General features: G+C 47.7%; 1 protein-coding gene across 1 annotated transcript in view; it reads left to right on the forward strand.

Annotated features, from left to right (window-relative positions):
• The window catches only part of nphp4 (nephronophthisis 4), a 51,845-nt gene extending 38,669 nt beyond the window's left edge, over nucleotides 1-13,176 (forward strand). The window contains exons 12-17 of the mRNA XM_060060040.1: nucleotides 394-565; nucleotides 4,009-4,191; nucleotides 6,436-6,579; nucleotides 9,428-9,650; nucleotides 9,685-10,440; nucleotides 10,488-13,176. Coding sequence (XP_059916023.1) covers nucleotides 394-565; nucleotides 4,009-4,191; nucleotides 6,436-6,579; nucleotides 9,428-9,568 — 640 coding nt within the window. The 3' untranslated portion in view covers nucleotides 9,569-9,650; nucleotides 9,685-10,440; nucleotides 10,488-13,176. The remainder of the gene's footprint in view (nucleotides 1-393; nucleotides 566-4,008; nucleotides 4,192-6,435; nucleotides 6,580-9,427; nucleotides 9,651-9,684; nucleotides 10,441-10,487) is intronic.
• The last annotated feature ends 10,749 nt before the right edge of the window (nucleotides 13,177-23,925 follow it).

A 23,925-nucleotide genomic window follows, 5' to 3' on the forward strand; every position in this document is an offset into this window, starting at 1 on the left:
CCTTTGAACAGCCTCTTGAATATGTTTTCTTATTTTTGGGGGTTTTCCATCCACTCAAAAATATTCGCATTTCCCCAACACGCATTCGCAGTTCACCCGCACACTTTCATATCTCACCTGTTCCCATCATAGTCCCAACCACACAAACATACACATGGCCACGCCTTCGACCAACAACCTGGACCCTAAAGGGTCTCACCGTCCACGAGAAACTGCTGCACAATCAGGATGTCAACGAAAATCTGAATGTAAAAACAAACGCGGCGAGTCGGACGATCCAAACCCGTCGCCGACCGACCCGGTCCCTACCAGGTTACCACGGTGATGCGCATCACCTCAACGCTAGCCGTCACTGTGATCCTCCTCCTCCTCCTCCTCCCTCCCTCTCCGTAGGGACCGCTGGCTGGCGCGTCCGGCCTCCATCTGGAGGGTGTACGTGCACTTCCTGGAGCGGGTGGAGCTGAGCTGCGTGGCGGGCCAGCGGACCGTGCAGTCCCTGGTGCTCAGAGGGTCCCGGGCCCCCCGCAAGGTCCGCTGCTACTGCTCCCACCCCCGGCAGCTGGAGGTACGGCCCACGCCTGGGAGACGCGCACGCATTGATGGACACACGCATGCATACACATACCCATGAAGGCACAGACACGGTCGCAGACGGCACAATGACGTACAGAACACACGCGTACATGTATACACACGCACGAGAGCACGCACACACTCGCATATGGCACAATGACGTACTGAACACACGCGTGCGTACACACGCACACACGTATGAACATGCACATATATTCACAGCCATGAGAGCACACACACACACTCGCGTACAACACAATCACATACAGAACACACACACAAACATATACTGTATACCCATGCATGAGAGCACACGCTCACTCGCTTACGGCACCATCACGTACAGAACGCAAACGTGCATCTACACGCACACACGCGCACTCGCATGGACACACACATGGATACACACCAGTGGCGGCTGGTGGTTTTTAAAGTGAGGGAGGAAGGACTGCGCGCTTGGTTGCCATTGGCCTGCTTGCACTGTTGGTGTATGGTGGCATAAGAATGTGAGACTCAAGTTGTTTCAGGGTGTTTTGGTGAACTACAAAATAGCAGGGAGGGAGTTATGTGAACAAAATGTATACAAAGCCACCAGTGGCATCACTGTAATTTGAGAAGGAAAGGATGCAAAGCATATTAGTCAAATCAGGCCTACTATTGATTTGTAAAAGTAAATAAAAAAATCTGGGCCTATTATTGGGCCTATTTTTGCCCTCACTGACTGAAGTTATGTTATGTTTATTTTCAGTTACAATTGCTTGTAATGCTACCAGTAAGTCATGCGTACCTAGCAAACCATGTAGCACTCACAACACTGACGTTGCCATTACTTCTGATGACCTTGATTTTGGGAAGTGGTCTACCTCTTTCTGAATGAATGGAATGGTTTTTGTAATAAGACGTTAACAATGTCCTCCGTTTCCAATGTTTCCATTGTGCATTTAGGATCTCGCTATCGCAGATTTCACTTGCTCTGCGTCTCTCAGACTGAGCACCGCGGCAATGCAGACCGGGTTTGTTATCGACAGCGTTGCCAGATTGGGCAGATTTCCCGCCCAATGATAATTTTTCCAGCCTAACATGGTTAAAAGTAGCCCAATTGGGTGGGAAATCGGACCAATCTGGCAACACTGCTCAACATCCAGGGATCCTGCTTATTGGTTCATAGCGCAGACGGATAGATTTTTGCCCGAATCAGACCCCTTAAGGTCCCACCCACTCAGAGGAGGATTTTCCTCCTCTCTCCCATTGAAACCCATGTTATCCACCGGCCGCCAGTACTTTCGGGAAAATGAATGGGAGTCAACGGCGGCGGAGGGAGGACGTTCCTCCCTGAAGTAATTGTCAATAGGCGATAGGGGGTGCTAATGTCCCTTTACCCAGGGAAACGAACATTATATATTCAAAGGCAATAAAGTAGTCATATTTAAGGGCATTAATTCATTACAATAGTCGGGGCAATCAAATTTTTTTATTCTCAACAATGTTAGGGAGGATCTTCCTCCCTCTCCTCAATGGAGAAGCCTCCACTGATACACACCCATGAGGGCACACACACACTCGCATACGGCTAAATGATGTACAGAACACAGACGGGCGTATACATGCATGCATGAACAAACACGTGCACACACACACGCACACACACACACACACACACACACACACACACACACACACACACACACACACACACACACACACACATTGAGACAGGAATTTATGCCATAGTCACTACCTGTGATACATTTTTTGAGAAAAATAAATGGAAACGAGAGAATGATCCAAACCGACAACAAAGGCGATTGATGGTTTCTCATCTCCGCACAAGGAGTGAAGGAGCTGCTCAGGCTGGGGAACATCTGTCTCCACAAGGCTTTGTGTCCTCTGACCTTAATGAGGAAGTGGAGGACACGGAGAGACGGCCGTCCGGGAAGAATGTCTTGACAGATGTTTTTTTATAAAAGGTTTCACTCTGTGCTTTGATGGACTCTTTGATCTAGTCCACCTCCCCAGGTTAGTTCACTGTCGTACGGATTCATAGGAGACGCCTCGAAGAGAGAGACGGAGAGAGAGACACAGAGAGGGAGAGAGACACAGAGAGGGAGAGAGACAGAGAGGGAGAGAGACACAGAGAGACACAGAGAGGGAGATAGACAGAGAGGGAGAGAGACACAGAGAGACATAGAGAGGGAGAGAGACACAGAGAGACACAGAGAGACACAGAGAGGGAGAGAGACACAGAGAGACATAGAGAGGGAGAGAGACACAGAGAGGGAGAGAGAGAGGGAGATAGACACAGAGAGGGAGAGAGACACAGAGAGGGAGAGAGACACAGAGAGGGAGAGACACAGAGAGGGAGAGAGAGAGAGAGAGAGAGAGACAGAGAGGGAGAGAGACACAGAGAGGGAGAGAGACACAGAGAGGGAGAGAGACAGACAGAGAGGGGAGTTTGACAGAGCAAGGGTGAGTGAAAAACAAAGATGGATAGACACAGGGTATGATGGAGAGTGAGGGAGGGATGGAGAGACAGACTCAGACAGACAGAGCAAGAAAGAGAGAGACAGACTGACAGAGAGACATAGAGATACAGAGAGAGATGGACAGACTGACATACAGAGAGAGAGACGAAAGGAATGACGCCCAGCCAATGATTAGCTCCCCTTCCCTCAACAACTCTGATAATAACAAAAATAAATAAGAAAAGCAGAACCCATACAGTAATCCTGTTGTGTCCTTCTTTCCGTCTCCCTGGTAACCTCTCCTCCCGCCGTCTCCATCGTCGTCCTTCAATCCTCTCGTTGTTTCCCCTCCTTCTCTTCTTTGTGCCATGTATTGACCAAGGGCTCTGGGTGGTTGTTTTTTCAACCCCAATTCCCCCGCTCCCTGGCCCAGCCCTCCTCCCTTCTGTGGTGAAGTGCACCACACCACCCCTCCAACACACTCCACCTCGGTCCTCAGGACTGGTTCCTCTGTCCTCTCCTTCACGCAAGCGCTTTGGTTTTCCCCTCTCAAAAGGGACCCATTTCCCAGCAGATGTTGTTCATTGTTTGTCTCTCCCACTCTATTCCGTATGACGGCCGGAGGGATTGATGATGGTTGATTGGATTATAGAATATGAATGGTTGAATCAACGTATATGGAAGTGCATAATCAATATTTGCCAAAAAAGTAATTAGCAATTATAGCTTACCTCATTAAAGTAAAGGTAATTAATAAAGCTGTAATTTACAAGCTCAGTAATTAGCTATCAATGATTACAAATATTGAATTAAAATATGACAATAATGTTAACATAACTCAATCATCGATCAACACCGCTGAACCGCGTCCATGCAAGCACGTTGTTTAGACCACGTCCATGCCCGTCTTTAGTTCCAACCCGCTCTCCCTCTTAACCTCCGACCTCTTCCCCTTCCCACCCTGCCCTGGCAGGTGGACCCGGCGGGGCTGTTTGTGCTGCCCCCTGCAGGCGCGGTGCAGGAGCTGCAGGTGCGGGTGCAGCCCTGGCGCTCCGGCTCCCGCCTGGCGTTCGTCAGCGCGGTGGACGTGGAGCGCTGTCAGCTCCTCGCCGCCTGGATGGTCTGCCTCAACGCCCACCGGCCCGTCCTGTCCAAGGTCAGCCCCAACCCCCCCCACGCCCCAACCCGGGCAGTGTGAACGTCACGTTTGCAACCGGTTATTCGTCATTGAATATGTATTTATTGTACCTGTGGTGAATTATGACAGTATTTTGTTTTTTTGTATTGGGTTGTTCATTTGCTGGAACTGCCTTGTGTATATATAATAGGTTTGAATCAGGGTTTGGTACCTTTATGAATGAACCTGTGCCTCATCTCTCTGTTGTAGCCCACGACAACAAAAGTAGCTAACATGGTAGCACCTGCCTGAGAAAGTGTGTGATTTGGTGCTACTTACTGTAGTTCTCTCTCTAGAAGTGCACGGGCAGACCCTAAATTGACCATAATCAACGTTACTATACACATACACACACGGAGGTACATTGACATCTACACAAACACACAACACACAAAAATCCAACTCAATACAGACTAATGTGTGCCATTTGTCACATGGGGCAGAGCCTGTAAAGAGCAAGTGAAGTTAAAGGCCAGAGAGTGACATTAAAGGGAGAGAGAGACCGCCAGTGAATGGAAGAAAGTGATGGAGAGAGAGGGTTGAATAGAAGGCTCGAGATTAGATGTGAATGAGAAGGAAGGAGGACAAAGAGATAGTGATTAAGGTGAGAGAGAGAGGGAGGGAGGGAGGGAGAGAGGGAGGGAGGGAGGGAGAGAGAGAGAGAGAGAGAGAGAGAGAGAGAGAGAGAGAGAGAGAGAGAGAGAGAGAGAGAGAGAGAGAGAGAGAGAGAGAGAGGAGAAACGTGCAGAGGTGACTTAAAGACATGCCCTTTAAACTGGACAGCAGTCCTTATGGCTGTAGTAGTGGTCGGCTGTCCTTCAGGTGTGTGTGTGTGTGTGTGTGTGTGTGTGTGTGTGTGTGTGTGTGTGTGTGTGTGTGTGTGTGTGTGTGTGTGTGTGTGTTGGAGGTGATGGTACGTGACCATCCTTCCTCCACCAACATATGGCCTCCTCCGTGCACACTGAACCTGAATGCAGCCGCTTGTGCACATCGGTGTCACCATCACGTGTCCCGTGTCAAGGTGCTCCAATGACGCCCATCGTTCATCTGACAGCCCCCGTTTGACAGCCACCCCCCCCTTCCCCTAAGGAGCAGCCAATGAGGAGACTGTGAGGAGCAGCCTCCTCATTTCCTCCTTCTCCACCATATTTGGTCGATGCATGCACGTTATGTTTTAGGGCTAAAATGTGTGGTCTCTCCAAATTGCCCCCCCCTACCTTTAATGTGAGGGGCAGGACGTTCCTATTATAGTACCCCCTCATTCCCCCATCTCTACACAGCGGTACCTCTGTAGAGGTTGAATTGAACACAGCAGCCACTCGCACACACAGTAGAGAGGCGGGAGAAAGGACGCAATGCCAAGAAGTCCATCCCTACATGTAGCATCCCGTGTAGCACTCACTTCTGTATTAAAAATGTATTTCATGCCATATGTGTTCCCGGCATGTTTACCACGCAGTCGTGCTGCATATGTGCTCATGAATGAGCGATGAGGGGACAAGTGAGTGCCGTGGGTACAGTGTATGCTCCACGGACCAGCAGAACACCGATATGAAATAACGATATTCAGAAATAGCAGACGCCACACAGAAGAACCAAAGGCATTAGATGTGAACCTTCAATGTGCTGCCGGTAAGATTCGAGAGTTGTAAAGGCAGAGAGAGCAGAAATGTGCAGAAGAGAGCAAAATTTTGACAACCCCCAAAAAAATTCCACTCCCCCTCTGCCGTGTGATTGACGGGCAAGATGGATTCCCCGCGCCAATTAGGGAAGAGATGCCCTGATTGCGTCTAAAATCGAAAATTGTCTCCTACAGAGGCAGTCTCAGTCAAACTCGAGACAAAGGTATTCTCTCTGCACATTTCTGCCTACGGACGGCTATGGCATTTCTAAAGAAGCACTCAATAATAATTGCTCTGTAATCAGACCTACATTACCTTTATGGAGCCAGATAGGAGGTGAAGGGCATCCAGCTCAAAGTCCACCCCCCCCCTCCCCCCCACGCACACACACACAGGTAAACTGTAATTGCAAAAAAATAACTCAAAAAAAAATCCAGCTCAGCCACCACCAGACCGTCCTCGGTCACCTCCGCTCGGATCTAGGGGGACACGCCCACTTGTGATGTCGGAAGAGGCCGATTTTCAAAAACGGCTTGTAACGACTGATCACACTGACCCTTGGTGGTATCACATGTCACCTTTGAACCGCTTGTTCCTTCAGGCGTTTGAGCTCTCCGTACCGGTGGCTGGGGGGCGGGGCAGCACCCGTAGGATCACCTACACCAACCCGTACCCGGACACCCGCACCTTCCTGCTGCACTCGGACCGGCCGGACCTGCTGCAGTTCAAGGAGGACCGCTTCCAGGTGTGTGTGTGTGTGTGTGTGTGTGTGTGTGTGTGTGTGTGTGTGTGTGTGTGTGTGTGTGTGTGTGTGTGTGTGTGTGTGTGTGTGTGTGTGTGTGTGTGTGTGTGTGTGTGTGTGTGGAAGAGACTGTTTGTGGGTGTTTGTTTGAGTGAGACTGTGTGTGGTGTGGGTGTGTGTGTCTTTGAGAGTGCGTGTGTGGGTGCGGGTGTGAGTGTGCATGTGTGTTTGTGTGTTTGACTTTAGATGTGTGTGTATGTGTGTGACTTTGGATGTGTGTGTGTATGTATGAAGGAGGGTGTGTGGTTGTGTGTGTGTGTGTGTGAGACTGCGTGGGTGTCTGGGTCTCATTTGTCAGCAGTTTAGTTATCGTCTCAGCTTAAGTTGTTTTTTACTCCCCTTGATTTGTTCTTCTAGAAGACTGTTGTAGCGAAGGGGTCGTTGACAATAATGTCATTATTTATTCACAGCTCAGTTCAAACAGTGATTCATGCTGCTGAAGTTATCTACTAATATAAATAAATAAATATATCATATAATTTACAGTATGTTCCAACAAACACGTCCCAATTAATTGTCTTCTAAACAGCATTGAGTTTCTGTCCAACTAAACTGTCTTACTAGTGCCTCATTATAATATACTTTTAACATGTCTGCAGCGTGTTGTATCATTCATGAACTTTTCTCTTTTACCATCTTTTAGTGTTTGTTTTGCCCCTTGTTTTTAATGTCTTCTCACCGCTGATGAAATCCCGCTGAACTGCCGTCGCCTCTCGAAACTCACGACTCCAATAAATCCTGGGCTTCCTCCCCAGCTGACTCAATCAGCTGAGGGTGACGTCTCTTCCCCTTCCCCCTGCGTCGGCTTATTCCCGGATCGTTCCCCCGCGTCGCTTACCGCCATTTCAGTGACACGCAATCACGTCGGCGAACACCCGACATGGAGGAACCCATCACGTGCGTCACCGTCATCATCAGCACGCTCCGCATTTAGACAGGTGTGATCTGACTCTGGATGACAAACTGACGGGAGGGAAACTATCTTGAAATAACCACGGAGGTGGTGTTGCTGTCACCCACAGGGACAGCCAGGGTGCTACCACTCAACAAGGGCAGCGTAGTCTGGTCGTTAGTGTGTTCCTGCAGATGATTGTTTGTTGGCTCAATCCCACAATTTCCAGGGGTTCATCCGTGGTTATTCTGAGAAAGATGCCTCACACACACAACTGTTTGCTCCAGTAGGATTTGTCTCAAGTCACTTAAAATTACTCTGAGATAGGCGCCTGCTGAATGGCTAAATAGTGAAAAAAAATCGGTGTGTTTTGGTTTTAGCCATCCGGGAGAGAATGAAAGACATCGAGAGAGGAAGAGTGGAGAGATGGACGGAAAGGCAAATGGACGGAACAATCCCCACCACTTTTTATTTTCCCGTGCATTAGAATTTCTCGATGTCCCAAAGATTGCCAGGGGCTGAAAGTGTGAAGGGGGAAACACAGCACTGCTGGTTTGAAATATCTGCCCAGGAATGATTTAAAAAAGGAAAGAAATCACAACATAAAGCAGGCTCTGGGAAGCGACGGGCCGATCGATACGCTGCTGCATTTGGGAAAGATTAAGGCATAAATCCCCAGAATTGACCCATTTATCTCCCGCCGCCTATTAAAGGAAACGCCGCTGGAGAAGCGGCCCTTGATTTGATACGGGGGTCAGAGGGAGATAAATGAAACGCTGGCACTGACAATAAAGACCCTTAGCTCTGGGGGTCACAGCAACACACACAATGTGGGAGAAAGACGGGGCTGAGAGGGGAAGTATCACCAAATACAGCCCCCTCTGGAGATCATTTGAACAACACAAATAAAAACAAATAAAGAAAGTTGGTCAGTGGGTATATTGAAGAGTAACGAAATAAGGATGAGTTTTGGAGGGACATTGTGTTCTAATGTTTCTGGGTATTTTACCAAGTTTCAGAGTTTCAGTTCTTCCTACCCCTTTGTTGAGTTCTTCTTTGTACTTATATTACACAAAATGTCGCTGCTGGTTTGAGAACCTGTGCCTCACTATGGGTATTAGGGCTCGGGATTTGTTTAAGCTAGGCTATCGTCTCCACAATGAAAAATGGATTCTCCTAACCTTATATGATGCTCTGACTCCTACAGCTATTCTGCACGCTATCCAGCTGTGCTGTTTTTTAGCACTTGGATTTTTCGACCCCAAATATTGATCTTATTCTTTCATAGTTGTCAGCCTGACTTGAAAGTCACTTTGGATAAAAGCATCAAATAAATTACTCTATGCTAATTGTAACTATGTAAATTCGAACAGATGCACTTGTGGTCATCAAACGTTGGATCTACTTGATAATCATACCTTTATTAAACCAGGAGAGCGCCTCATTGAGATTCAACATGTCTTTCACAAGAGTGTCCTGGCTCAAGATAAGCAGCAGCACACTTAACACAGACGGACAACATATAACACAGGCGCAGCAAAGGTCCATGCCATAAAGGTCCTTGCACCTAGGTGCCTGCCGCAGTCCAACTAGGTGTTTTGTTTTGGGCTCCTTCAGACCGAGGACACAAGGGTGTTAGAAATCGTGTTTATTGCAAAGGTTTGGCCATGGCGCCCCACTACCATCCAGGAGTTCTCCCGAGTGCGCGTGGAGATGGCTGGTTAACCTGTTGCACACTGACTGCTCACTGTGCAACAGGTGTGCAGCCTCGCCCAGCGCCAGGGTCCAATCACACTTGGCCAGGTGGGGCCGCTCAAACCAGCACAACAACGGAGAAGTGACCCCCCATACTAACAGCGGCGTTAACAGTGTTCCCAACGGCTGGCGGTGTCTCCTCAGGTGGGGGGTGGAGAGGTGTACACCGTCGGGCTGCGCTTCGCCCCGAGCCAGAGCGGCGGCAGCACGGAGGTCTCCATCTACATCAACAACCTGGACGAGAAGACGGAGGAGGCCTTCTGCCTGAAGGTCAACTACTCCTGACCTCCGACCCCTGACCCCGGCAGGCTCCCAGGTCAGCCTCCAAAGGTCGCACGGTCCACCTGACGGAGGCCTTCCATGCTGGGTGTACTACCGTCGAATGTACGACATGGAATAAGATTGTTTTCAAGACAATTTTGTGTGTGGAGTTGTTGCTTTTCATGTTTAGGATTGTTAGGTCAATGCAGGACAACACAAAATGTAATTTCAGTGTTTGTTTTCCAACCAGAATCGCGTGAATCAGAACTAGAGTGGCGGATATCTCTGTTCTTTTGATGGGATTGGATTCCTGCACCGCTGTCTGAGCTGAGCTCGCAGTCCAATCATACAACTGATCCAAACGCCGTGTTTAATGTCCTTTTTAAGAAAACAAAACAAACACCAGCGTTGGTTTTTCGATGCGACCAAAAGAAAACAGTGCTCACTTCACTCCGTTTCCCCCGTTTCCTCAAATTGAGTTCAGAACGGTACAGGTACCGGATATTTTCAAACCAAAAGAGACTCTCTACAGACGGCCACGGAACGTCACTATCAGCCGGCACACAGCTTGTCTGCTGCCCGTTCTTCCGTATCGGTGACGCCTGAACGGGCATGCATTCTCTCGCACAGGATGCAAAAATGATTACCTTCGTGCGAGTGATGAATAAACACAGTTAACTTTTTGAATATATGGTTTCATATGCCACATCGCATCCGTTGTTTGTTTTTTCTCACAAATGAAATATTTCCAGCGTCATGGCGACAAGGGGGGGACTCTCTTTTCTTTCCGAACTCAACCGGTGGAATGCATTTAGGGACTCTGAACACACCGAAACCGCCACGGAAAACGACCAAATCGACTTATTGTGCATCATTTTGACAGTGGGTTTGTGTGCGTCTCAAAGCCTAAACAAAAGCGCCGTCCTGGGCACTTCGTACAAAGGTCCCGACTGGGATCTTTGTACGAGGCGCCCGACAGTTGGGGGGGGGGGGGGTCCAAGCAACAAAATTGTAACGAGCGCTAACACACCGTAACAACTCCCTGACGCTACTCAACGCTAACGTTTTGAATCAGCAGCCAGACAAGTGTTTCTTCCCACCTGCCGTTTGCCAAACCGCTGACCTCGGCCCTCACTGGCGACGTTGGCTACGGCGCCGTAATGACAGTTCTTGTTCCCTCCTTTATGTTCTGTCTCTGCCGGTGTACCGTCACGTCTCCTTTTCAGATCGTCCTCGTTAACAGGCCCCCTTTCAGGACCTCCGCCTGCTCCTTCCTGCACTCATCTCCCAATCAGACACACAGATAGAGAGCGAGAGAGAGAGTGGGAGAGAGACGAAGGCCAAGGCACACTCTGACGGTCGCCACAATCACAGTCTTATGTAACATAAGAGTCACACAACTCCCACGCCGTCCACCTCCGCCACCACACCTCAGTCTCTGTCTCTGTATATCCTTCTCTATCTTCTTACTCCTCTCTCTCTCGCTCTCTCTCTCACTCTTTTCATGTCTTGTCAGTCCGTTTTTTCTCTTTTCCCTCTTTCTTTGCTCTGATGTCTCTCTCTCACACACACACACACACACACACACACACACACACACACACACACACACACACACACACACACACACACAGCCTGCGTTTGCACCCAGGCCAAAAACACAGAAGTTCGGTATATATATTCAATAGACGCTATGAAATTAGTTTATTATTTTTTATATTGACATTTTAACCAACATCAACAACACCCCAGTCCAAAGTCGAGTGGAGTTTAATGCATTAATTTAAGATTTTTTTATATAATACATTTGTATATAATATGATAGAGGAAGCATTGATAGACATGAAAAGTTCCATCCCAGTGTGTGTTGCGATTCCTTTGAGCTCTCTCTCTCTCTCTCTCTCTCTCTCTCTCTCTCTCTCTCTCTCTCTCTCTCTCTCTCTCTCTCTCTCTCTTCCCCCCCCCCCCCCCCCCCCACAATGTCCCGTGTGTGGCTAGTGTATCTGTGTGTGTTCCCATGAGTATGCGAATGCACATGTGTTTGTGTTCATGTGTGTGTGGGCCATCACACCCTCACCTTTTAACCTGCGTCTGCCCACATTTCCATGCTCCACAACACACGCACACACCCCATCAGTTTGGATGGAGCCCTGCCTGGCTCTGTGACAGCTGCAGCCGTCTCCTTAGCCGGTGGGCGGAGCCTAGGCTGACACCTTGTAAGCCGAGCCAACCTGGTTCACTGATTCCCCCTGACGGCGCCTAGTGTGGTGCGGCTGCCGTACGCTAACCTTGTTAGCGAACGAGGGCTAAAGGAGCTAACTCAAGCGTGTGGTGGGCTGAAAACAGAGAGGCAACCTCCATATCTTCCTGTTGTTACGGTTGTTATTCGCCCAGAACCCTGGAATAGTTCCATACGTTGAGCTTGTCATGCTAATTGTCTGAGCTTTCATAACAGTTTTATCCGTGAGTGTATGCTCACTAGTGTGCAGAAAGAGATTCAATATCATATGCATATAATATTCAACTCCTGGCTAGAACACCAGACATTCCCATCAGATTGTGTTAACCTAGCATATCAACATTTAGAGGATATTTCCTGAACTGTTTGTGCGAGAGGTCAGCATCATGCGGCGGTTAAATTATATCTTTTGAGGTTCAAAAGGTATAATTTGAGATTAATTTAGAATGCCACAGCCACCGGTGGCTGCCTCAGCTATGATTGAGTGAAATGCTCTGTGAGAATATCTGTCCTGGTTGACTGCCCTTGCTTTATGAGAGGGCATCTCTTCCCTGATTGGTTAGGGGGATCAGTCTTGCCTGTCAATCACAGGCGTGTGTTTGCAACCCTTCTCGGGAGATATGTATTGAGGGGGAGGGAGGGACTTTCATGTGGGTTGCGTAATTGCAAAGTCTTGCTCTTTTGGGCTCTTTTCTGCTCGGTTCCCCTTCCAAGTTTCGAATCTTTCCGACGGCACCTTTAAGGTACTGTGTGTGTGGCTGACTCATAGTAGATCCAAATTGGAGAGGGGGGAGAAATCACATCGCTCCGCAGAGAGATGGAGGCAGTGGGGGTAGGGGGTAAGTGATTCTGTTGTGGTGGACCACAGAGCATTGATAGCCGCAGCTTGGCAGCGCTTCGTAAACCGGGCCTCATTTACCATGTTGCGTGTCGAAAGCGATGCCCGGCCGTGACTACACAGACAGGATGTTAGCAATGTGTTGGCTAAGTCTGAGAGGACATCCGTCAGTCCCCCCCGCCCCCCTCTCCTCTACAAACCATCTTGCAGTCCATTCTCTGCTCCGACTTCTTGGGTTGCGTGTTTAACTTGAGGCTGTGTCTGTGTGTGTCTGTTTGCTTCGTCAAAACTTTTGGTCGATCCTCTCTAACTTTTTTGTCAATTCACCCTTTGTTGTTTGATCGTTTTTATTGTTTAGGCTTGACCATCAAATGTGACAGATGTCATAAATAGATTATGTATAGTTTATGTATGGTATGGAAATGACTGTGGACCAGAAATTCAGGACTTTGAGTTATATTTTGTATTTATTTTGTATTTTATTGATATTGAAAGGCTTTATGTAGTGTATTTTTACAACTTTGCACCTAAATAAAATATTTACAACACTAACAACACTGTGTTTTGGAATGATAACATAATGAATGCTTATGGTCGTATGCACAAACACACATGCACACAGTAAAATATGATTACATTACTAATAGTGCCAATAAAAATGTAAGATTTACAAGGTTAAGTGCTGCAATGCTTCAGAAATGGAGACAGGGAAGATGGATGCCTCACGTTTACTTCCAGCAAATTTCTGAAAGTGCTGGTGTTTCTGGAAATCTCAAAACTCAACCAATCGATGAAGAGTACTTACAGCATAACTGCCTGGGGTCCGTGGGGAACAAGCCAAGCCACACACACCATAATTCACCCCTATCCCCCAACGGCTAATGATCAACATTAGTTCCTCCTAAACATCGCCCTCTTTCTATAAGTCACCTTAACTTTTATCCAATTGTGTGGCTCGCCTCGGGCCGACCGTCAAATCATTTTAGCGATGCCCCCATGAGCTTTTATTACCTTACAAGCACCGCCTGAACACCAAGCCACCCCAACAGCTCAATCCACCGTGGAGGTATAATGAGTCTGACGTGCGGTGTCACCGCAATCCACCTCCCTGAAGACCTCACATCTACGTTTTGTAATAGCTTGCAATAGCATTGCAAACAGGTACTGCGTTGGAGTACCTGTCTTCATTATATTCGGCATCAAACCGTTTCAGAATGGCAAGATGGTGATTTTCCCTGTGAATTGGTCCTACAGTATACAGTACAAAGGGTGTGTTGGGGTGTGTTGTGTGGTTGCTACATCTGTGCGTTGTGATTCACACTGACAGTGATGTGAAGGGAGGCGGGCTAGGGTGTAGTCCACTGCCAGCCTTAAGGTTCTCGGTTCGTCGGCACATCTAACCCATACCTGTTCTTCGATTACACCTCTCTGTATTCAACGCAGGCCGCTTTGGATAAGGAGGTCTTCTATAGGACTACATTGTTGTAAATAGCAGACCTAAAGCCAAAGCCATGTTTCATCTCTGATAAGTTGACTGAGCCGGCGACGAACACCCACAGGAGAAAAAATATATGGAGTTCCTGGCAAGTTCAAGTCGAAGTCACATTAAGTATTCTACCCGCACACAGGAAAACACCCTTTTTTGACGGATGCCTTTCGCTGCATCCTTTCATCAAAGTAAGTTTGTTGTAGCGAGGAGAGGCGGCGTGTGTTTTTTGCATAAAATCTCAATTTGCTATTCCGGTGTCGTTCTCTTCCAACGTAACGCGCTCAAGTCGCGGTAACATTCATCTTAAAACCGGTGCAGACACAGTGTGCAAATCACCATGGCACTCGTTAAGAAAAAGATATAAATTATATTAGACGTAATACTAACTTCTGCTCCAATGATTTCTCCCCCCGTCAGAAGTGGATGAGATGTTTGACAAAGACGTGTGAACGGCAACAATGGCGCGCGATTATTAGCCAGAAAGCGGCATCAATATGCACAACGGCAAGTCCCAACTCGCCTGCTCGGAACGCGTGGGTCAAGTGATGAGAGTTCCCGAGCCAAAATACACACGCATGGGCCAACAGTTTGATTGGCAGACCATTAAAAGACAAAGTGCCCGCTATAGACCTCCATGAATCAGACAGCAGAAAATTAAATGAGAATAAATCCAATTTAAGGCAAATTTTATTTGATGTGTTTCACATATGAAGTCCAAAAAATTGACGGCAGGGATTTCAATTACTTAAGTGATATCCTGTCATGAATTTTAAACAGGGAACAATGTCCTATTTCCAGAATGTAATCAGGTGTCTGGAAGAGGAGAAGTTGGCAGAGGCCTTTGGCTTTAATTTACTGGGCATTAAAGCGAAACCGTAGGGAGAAATAAGGATGGGAATGGCTTACTCTATATTGGATATAGAAAGGGTATCTGAACCAGCAGATGGCAAGTGCTGTGGGTGTCGTGTTGTTCAAGCATTGCATCTCCTTGTCATCTTCATGTTTGGCAGGACTTAGATCTACCATGGTAGATCTAAGTTCTAAGTTAGCTCTAAGTTCCAAACAGGGTTCTAAACCTGCATTTTGGGGTTTTAGATGTGCATTCAACCTCAATCATGAAACAATCTTGAAAAGAGTATTTTTCAAGAAATAAACCGCTCTAACTCAACCTTTAAAGTGCTGACATTTTCTCTGCAGTTGCTTCTCAAATGTAAAGAGCCACTAAAGGCTCGGTTTCCAGCCAGCCCTCCAGACACAACAGAAACAACGACGTTAAACCTTTCTAGCAGTTGACGATCCCTAAAGTAACTGACCCAAAACAGTCCCAAACGGTGAGGCTGAGGCAGACAGCCCAGGACAATCATTCTATGAACGCTACATTTGTGAACAACCGCTTGGCAAAAGCAAGGAATCCCCTTGGGTTCTACCCCATTGGGATGGTATCCGTTGATATTCTCAACACGCCCACAGTAATCAGAGGAAAATGACCTGATTTTGGACGGTAAATGCCAGCCCTCGGCTGGTCTGATGCTCCAAAGCTGAAAAAGATGACATGGGAATAGCAATTACAACGCGTTTGTAGCAACTTATTAACCTAGCGCAGCAGTGTTGATTAAAGAGAAGGGGTTGAATCCGACCCTGTGAACATAAATTATAAATATTGAAGAATTAGCCTGTGATGATCTGTGGGGGTTAATTTGTGGCCTGCGATGCTCTGAAGGAGAGAGGTCAGAGTGAAGGTCTTTCCCTCAGGGCAGATCCTCTGAGGAAACGCCAATCACAAAACCAATACGAAGCCGGCAGAATGTCAAGCCGTTTCTGCCTAAAACACCTCATTTACTATTCTACCGGGAACACAGCACGGGGAGGAAACAATGGCTTTCAGTTTGTTTTTTTTTACTTTTTGCGCATTATGTCGCTGAGGAAGAACATCGCATGCCCTGCTAGGCAGAGGAAGATTATGCACGGCTTGCTGAGTTTCGTGGCGGATCAGAAAAGGCACTCGGAAGACTGCCTGGTTCGGCGGCAGGGTCGTGTTTATGGCTGCGTTTTAACGGCTCGCTCGTTGCCGCCTGCTTAACAATTAAACGTGTTACAAGCTTGCTGAGGCCCCGGTTCCTGTTTGTAACGTAGTACACAATAACACAATCAAGTACTATAATATTCAGTTGTATCGAGTGGGGAGATGCCAGACTCTATTGAAGTGGGTTTTATTAGCGGTGAGCAGATTTAGCCTTATTGGTCTCTAAATGTTTAAACACAGGAAATGGATCAAAAGCTGGGGAAAGGCACTCTTTTACTTTTGAAACCTGTACCAATGCAACAAGGTGAACTAATCAGGCTTTATTAGCATTCCACAAAAGTTATCTGTTTATGGCTTCACAAACAACCTGTCACACTTTTGTTGGTACTGTGTTTTGAAAACTACAAACAATTGTTAATGGTTTTGATGTTCATGTTAGTGTAAAGTTCTATGTTGTCAAGATCTGTCTCGTTCCATTGGCACCATGTGTATTATGCCACTAGGAGGAAAGCAAGCATCTCCCCTTTTTGCCCTCCCATCCCAAAGAAACTAACACCAGTACACACACTATAAGCAGTGTGACAGGCTTTAACCAACTGTGCCCTGTTGTTTTGGCCCGACCAGATCAACCTAGGCCATGGGGGACTGGTTGCCCTCCTGGAGGGCCCCGTACAAGGGCCACAGCTTCTGGTTCCCCTTCCAGACCTTCTCAGGGTCAGTGGAGGGCCATCTCCCCTACAGACAGACTGTGATGAGATGCGGCTGGACACGCTGGTGGTCCATGACCCAGCGTGCCTGTAGACAGTAACTCATTATAAGATGAGCACAGGCTGATGTCTGGGGATGCCCTTTTACTGGCAGTAACATCTGGTCCTGGTTTCATGAAAAGTAACAGACTAAGCTAACATACTATGTCAAATTAAAAGAGGATCTGGATGGTGATGCCTAAGTGGCTAGGATGTTCAACTCCCAGCTGAAAGCAACTGGGTTCGATCCACTGCAACATACCTTCACTAGACTTCACTGAGCAAGATGTCTCCAACTTGCTATCTGGACATGCAGCTAAAGGCAGGACAGTAGCCAGGGGGTTCGTCTCCACTGTTAGAGCTGATGGTTTCCATCCTCAATGTCCGCGACGTTCTAAAGAGGCATAAACCCCCCCTGCTCCTTATTGAAAGATGCATCTGAGATTCCTGCGATCCAAGTCACTTTGGATAAAAGCATTAGTAAATAAAAACCGAAAACACACAAAAAACCAAAAGCACAGAATAATGAATAACATCCCACAACCCTTCCTGTCTATCAAGGCGTACGTCTTCTCCAGCCTGTGACCGCTCCCGTGCACAGCTCACTGCACAGGGTCCTGCGTGCATGACCTCCGGCGTGAGAGCACAACGACTCAGCAATTACGTTGTAAGAAAATGTGTTAACTATTGTGAACGCCCCAGACCAGCCACTCTCCTCCGTCCTCCCACCACTGCGGCCTCTGTTGTGGTTAGGGTTCCCCCCCCCTGAGAGACGAGCCCAGGTTAAAAAGAAACCGCACGTATTCTCTGGCTGAGATAATAATAGCTTAGTGGGTAAATAAGTGCCGGAGCCGGTATTTCTACTGTCGGGGAACGGCAGGTCATTTTGAGGTGCTGTGTTCTTGACGGTACGCAGGGGCGAGGGTAACTTAATCCCGTTTGACAGCGGGTTTATTTACCCTTATTTATTAGTTTTTTCCAACCGACATTGTCTTTGATGCCGATGTACGTGGGATAATAATTGGATTTCTGATTCTCGTTCCCTCTCAAGGCCTTTTCCCCTCGGACGTAAAATTTGTTTTTTTATTTTATGCTTGGTGCTTGCCCCTAATACGAAGCTATTTAAAGGCTTAATGTGTGCTATAAATAACCCCTGGGGTGGGTGGGGGACGAGGGGGGCATGCCAACACACGTCTCGGTAACGACCTGTGTCAGAAGTCGTTAAAAATGTTTGTGTAAATGAACGCTGAACATATGTTCAGCGTTCATTTACACAAACGATCATCGTACACCTGCTACCTGGGACCCGGGGTTGGGGAACGCCAGCGGCTTGGGTTTGGCTAACACCGGGAAAAATACAAGATACACACGCGTTAGCTGATTGGGAGAGTGGAGATGGGGGTTTTGGTAAGTCGGTTGGCATTTTCACATGTGAAAAAACGGAACAAAATGTAATCACATTTCCAAAAATATTTCAGCTTATAATAAGAACGGCATCCTTTTTAACACACACACATTTACAATTCATTTTTGAATGCACATTGTAGTGGTTCATGAATGGCATCTGAATGGCCTTTGTGTTCGAATGGTGCGACACAAATTGGCCTTGCTATATATATATATAAATGAATACATATATTTATATATATATATAACAATAATAATGATAATTTATTGAATTTATACAGCGCTTTTCTAGCCACTCAAAGACACTTTACAGTGAAGGGAGGAGCTCACTCACCACCACCAGTGTGTAGCACCTTCATGGGTGATGCACGGCAGCCAATCTGCACCAGAACGCTCACCACACACAAGCTTGAGGTGGAGAGTGAGGGAATTAATGAGTCAGCCAATTACACAGGAGGATGATTAGGGGGCCAGATTGAATGAGCCTGGTTGGGAAGTTTTAGCCAGGACCCCGGGAATACCCCTACTCTGCCCTGGGATTTTTTATGACCTCAGTGAGTCAGGAACTCGGATTTACGTCTCCTCCGAAGGACGGAATATATATAATTTTTTTATAGATACAGTTTATATATATATATAGAGAGAGATATACATACAGTTAATACAGTGAGCGAGCTGCCCTGGGCTGCGGCATGGCTTCCATTGGTTATGTGAGAGCAGAATAAATGCATTTCCTCGACCGCAGACGTAAATCTCAACTCCTGACATCCACACTCAGCAAGGCGCTGGTCAAAATTGGCTTTCATGGCATCTCAAACGCTTGGTAAAACGGTCGCTCGGAGAACTGGGGCGCTCCCATTTCTTCTCCACGCTTTATATGAGTGTGTGTGTGTGTGTGTGTGTGTATGTCTGTGTAGTTGTGTGATTGTGTGTGTGTGAATGCATGTGTGTATCCATGCGTATGTATCTGTGTGTGTGTATGTGTCTCGGTGTGTGTGTGTGTGTGTGTGTGTATGTATGTGTGTGTGAATACCGGCAGACTTTTATGTACCACGCACAGTTGCTCACGGCGGCTGATGTGCTCAGACCCACCGCTGGGTTCAAATGTTTGTGGGGGATTGCTTTGGGGCCTCGTGTTGCGCTGTAACAGCTAATAATGAATTCTGATAGCCCCGTAATGGAGTCCTGCCATATGTGGACGTAACGGAGGCCTCCCAGGGAGGGGGAGCCTGTATGATCACAGCCTGTATGCCCAGGTCCATCCCTCAATCCCAGGGTCCACTTAGTCCGGCACGGAGACGGGACGTGAGTGTGGAATAGAAAGGCATCTACAGATGGTAGAAGAGTTCATATAACTCAACCATGCATGGTTGACACCGCCATCGGTGTGCGAATGTTTGCATGAATGGGTGAATGCTAGGTTTGTTTTGTATTCTGCACGACGTGAGTTTGGGCAGTGGTGCCCTGAAGCGTTTGTGAGCAAGAACGATTGCTCAATAGGTTTCTAACTAATCTTCTGCGCGTAATTGATGCAACTCAGAGCATAGGTAGTGTTATTCGGGCTCGTTTTGCATTTCTTGATTGAGGAAAGCCGAAGGTATTTACCTGTTATTCCTAACACAGTGCTTGCATTACATACATGAGTGTGAACTCTGCCATCATACTTATTCTCAAGTAGCATGAAATCCCAACACAATCCTCTTTGATGCCTTCGTGGCGGTACACTTTTCACGACTGGTATTTATGATTGTACTTCAGCGCGGGACACGTGCATTCCTTCACCCGCACTGCACAACGCTGCTTTATAACGGGCCATTCTCAGGAGAGCTTTTGGAAGGCACGCCAAGGCCTGCTGCCCTAGTCCCTAACCACAACTCACCAGAAGCCTCCATATACGTTTTATCTCCCTTCTTTTTTTTTCTCTCTCTCTCTCTCTCTCTCTCTCTCTCTCTCTCTCTCTCTCTCTCTCTCTCTCTCTCTCTCTCTCTCTCTCTTCCTCCCTCTCCCTATCTGTTTATCTCTCTTCCTCCCTATCTCTCCCTATATATATGTCCCTCTCTCTCTTTCTCTCTCTCCCTCTCTCTCTCTCTCTCTCTCTCTCTCTCTCTCTTTCGCTCTATCCCTCCCTTTCCCTCCCTCTCCCTATCTGTTTATCTCTCTTCCTCCTTATCTCTCACTATATATATATTTCCCTTTCTTCCTCTCTCTCTCTCTCTCCCTTCCTCCCTCCTCACCAAGGAGCCTCACGGGCTCTCCCCCTGCTAGCATATTCATGTACGTTTCCCCGGGACCCAGCAGCTTCAACGGTGGCTCAGAAAACTCAAAGAGACCTCAATTGGTTCCTCCAGTCCTGCACGGTAATCTAGGGAGACGACACAAAGATCCTACTTTGCAACATAAAAAGCACCACCTCAGCCCCACTCTCTGGTGGCTCTGCTCCACCAGGGGGCCAGCGCGAGACTCATGTTTTCCACAACAAACGCTGGAGCGTTCTGCCGCCGTTAGCTTTCTTGTGGTGGGCCTGAGAGCAGCGGGAGAGGAGAGGAGAGTCCCCTCCATGCGGCAGTGAGGATGGGACCTGGCGTGTTTTGAAGCGTTTACAAGGTGCGGGAGTGGTAGGTGGGGAGACGAGGATCACAGTCGCCGACGGCCCTGTGGAACTGAAACCATTACCTCGCACGTTGAAAGGGAGTGTCCTCCCGGAGTCAATACCACTGAGGGACAGGCCCCGACTTTGAAATCTGTTTTTGAAATCTTTTCTAACGAGGTAGACGTCCAAAAGTTGTGAGCGGTGCCATATCATCTGCGTCACGGCTCCGTCGACGATCGTGTGTAATCGGTGTGTGTAAGAAGTATATCAGGTGTCTCGCTTTTTGCTTTTGTTCACCGAAATGTTTTTTGGAAATGTTTTATCTGAATCTCCCCTTTAAAGGCATCTCATCCGCTTTAAGTAAAATGAATAAGCAGCGTGTTGTTTGCGACTTTGATCATTTTAATGAGCAGTTGGCAGGTGTTTAGGTGTAAGTGTTCGGCTAATGTTTCTTTATGAGCTTTAACGAGCTGCTTCGTGGGGGGGGGTAATTAAAATGTTAGGTGGCTATAATGAAGCCAGAGATATCGTGAGCTGAACCACACACACCCGTTTTTTTGCGTCATTTACCCAAAAGAAAACCTTTGAGACCATGCAGCAAAAATATACGGGCAACACCTCTTTTAATAACCTCCCCAGACACACACGCAATACACCATGCACTCATCAGCGCGCACAATCAACCATACACTCACAAATGTACACACAATCATTCGTACGCAGATTGACACGCACACGCACATACACACGCATGCAAAACTGCACTCAGAAATGCACGCACAGTCCCACACATGGACACACACTATCCCACACACACAAAATCACAAACATACACACACACTCAATCCACAATGGACAACCCTGAATCCCCCTAGACGCACACAAACACACTCATCTCCCTGGACACACACACAGACACACACTCAGTCACAACAGGTAGGCTGAACCAGCAGTGGCATCTCATTTAGCTGAACCCGATAACACGATAGATAAAGCTCGCTTGCTGGTGCGTGTTGGGCTATTCTTTCACCGCGCAACTGTTTCCTCGCCGCATGGTTGATAGACTGACACTCACCTCCGAGTGCCTGGAAACCATCCAACTATTATGGGGTGTGATTGCCACGGAGACTGGCATGCATCCAAGACACCTCATCTCTGACAGTGTCTTAATGAGCCCATCCCTGCCACCCTTCACCCCCTCCCCCCGAACTCCACTAGAATAAACGGAGAAGTTATTGATTTGTTTTCTGCTTCTTCTCTAACGTATACCTGTTCCCATGGCGGTGTGTGTGTGTGTGTGGGGGGGGGTGTATGTCTATGTGTGTGGGTGTTGGATTGGGTGTGTGCATTTTTTTTCTGTGACATGCTTAAATGTGTGTATGTGTGTGCGGGAACACGCGCTTGAGCCAAACGGAGACAGCGAGAACGGCCACCTCGTTAATATTCACCTCGCACCTTTTTGTTTTTTAATGAGCTGGCGGAGGCTAATGTCACGGCGACGGGGCGGGAAGAGCAGAATCAATCCCACCTGCAGCTGCGAAGCCCGACGGCGATAACACAGACATGAGGACGAGCTGTTTCCCTGTATGTACGAGCTGAGCACAGACAGCCAAACACCCCCCCCCCCCAGGGAGCCGGCCCGCCAGCCCGGCTCGGGCAGAACCACATAGAACCCCGCTACGTGGGGAACCAGAGCTGGGAGAGGGGAATATCTCCAGCAGTCCTGACACAAGTGGATGTTTTCTTTGCTGAGATTCGTATTTGAAGAAAAAAAACTCCCTTCCAGAACAAACGACTTCCCTCTGTTCTGATTCCTGCGATTCCACGAGCTGCAGACGGCACCCAGATTAAAGACCTCATTCCACTCGCCATCTAACGCTATCTTTCAGTCGATGGAGTTCGAAAAATCATGTATTTCATTCTCTGTAAACAGCACCTGAGTCAGAGCCCGGAGAACAGGTGTGTGTGTGTGTGTGTGTGTGTGGCCCACAGGGGGTCGTCGGCAGCCCACGGGCTGCATCGGGTACCGCTGCCACAGTGCCACAGAGCAAGGCACCGCTCATCTTCAGTTGGCCTCTCCGACGGGGTTGCGTTTGGTTCCGGGCCATCAGAGATTTAGAAACGTCCTTTCAGAGCCAGCTGTTCATATAAAAAAGTCCTCTTCTGAAAATGCTGTGTATTCTTGGGTTGGATTCGTTGTATGCCAAACACACACTTTGACATGAAGCCAGGCAGTATGAGTTACTGAAACAGCGTACTTTTACTTCCTTACTTTACTTAATACTTTATAGTTTCCTTTTACAAAAAGTGCACAAATTTTGGATTTTCTATGACAAATGTGTTACTAGTATAACACCACCTTTGTGATACTGGATTTAGGTTCAACAACATGTTTTAGCGAAAGATTAGGGATTTGGGTGACATTCAAGTAATCTGAATCGAGGTCTTTGGGTGACAGATGTGTAACTACGGTCTGAAGTCGGCGTTATCTAAACAAAACAAAACAAGCAATCGAAACAGCCCCACTGTAATAAAGTTAAGAGTTTTGGCTGCACAGGCGCCAAGTTCTCTCAATTCATATTAGGTGGATGCGGCTTTATTCATGCCCTGACACCACCCTTACCCGTTGAGTTACTCCTCTCGGGCGATGCAGAGCCAGAACGGTCTTGATACAGAGAGTGGTCCTGCCGGCGGAGCAAAGCATAGAACCTCCACCACCTCCTCTTCCTCCTCCTCCTGCTCCTCTTGGCTCGGGTCTTCACCGATTGGCTCGGGTAGAACGAGAAAGAGGAAGCTGATGAGTCACCTAAGGCCCATAAAGCTTTACGAGGCGGAAAACGCTCTTTTATTTTCTCCGTCAAACTTTAAACCGTCGGAGTTGGGGAGCAGGGCTTTTGACACAAAAAGAAATAATACCAGAAGAAGAGAGGGAGAGAGCTATCAAAATATTTGATGTCAAAGAAGATGCGATAAAGCTTAATGGACAACTGAGAGGGGTGCGGAGCTACAACCTCATTGCTGTTTGACAATCAGAAACAACAGCACGGCT

Source organism: Gadus macrocephalus, chromosome 1 (assembly GCF_031168955.1).
Source record: "Gadus macrocephalus chromosome 1, ASM3116895v1".
In the NCBI taxonomy this organism is placed as follows: Eukaryota; Metazoa; Chordata; class Actinopteri; order Gadiformes; family Gadidae; genus Gadus; species Gadus macrocephalus.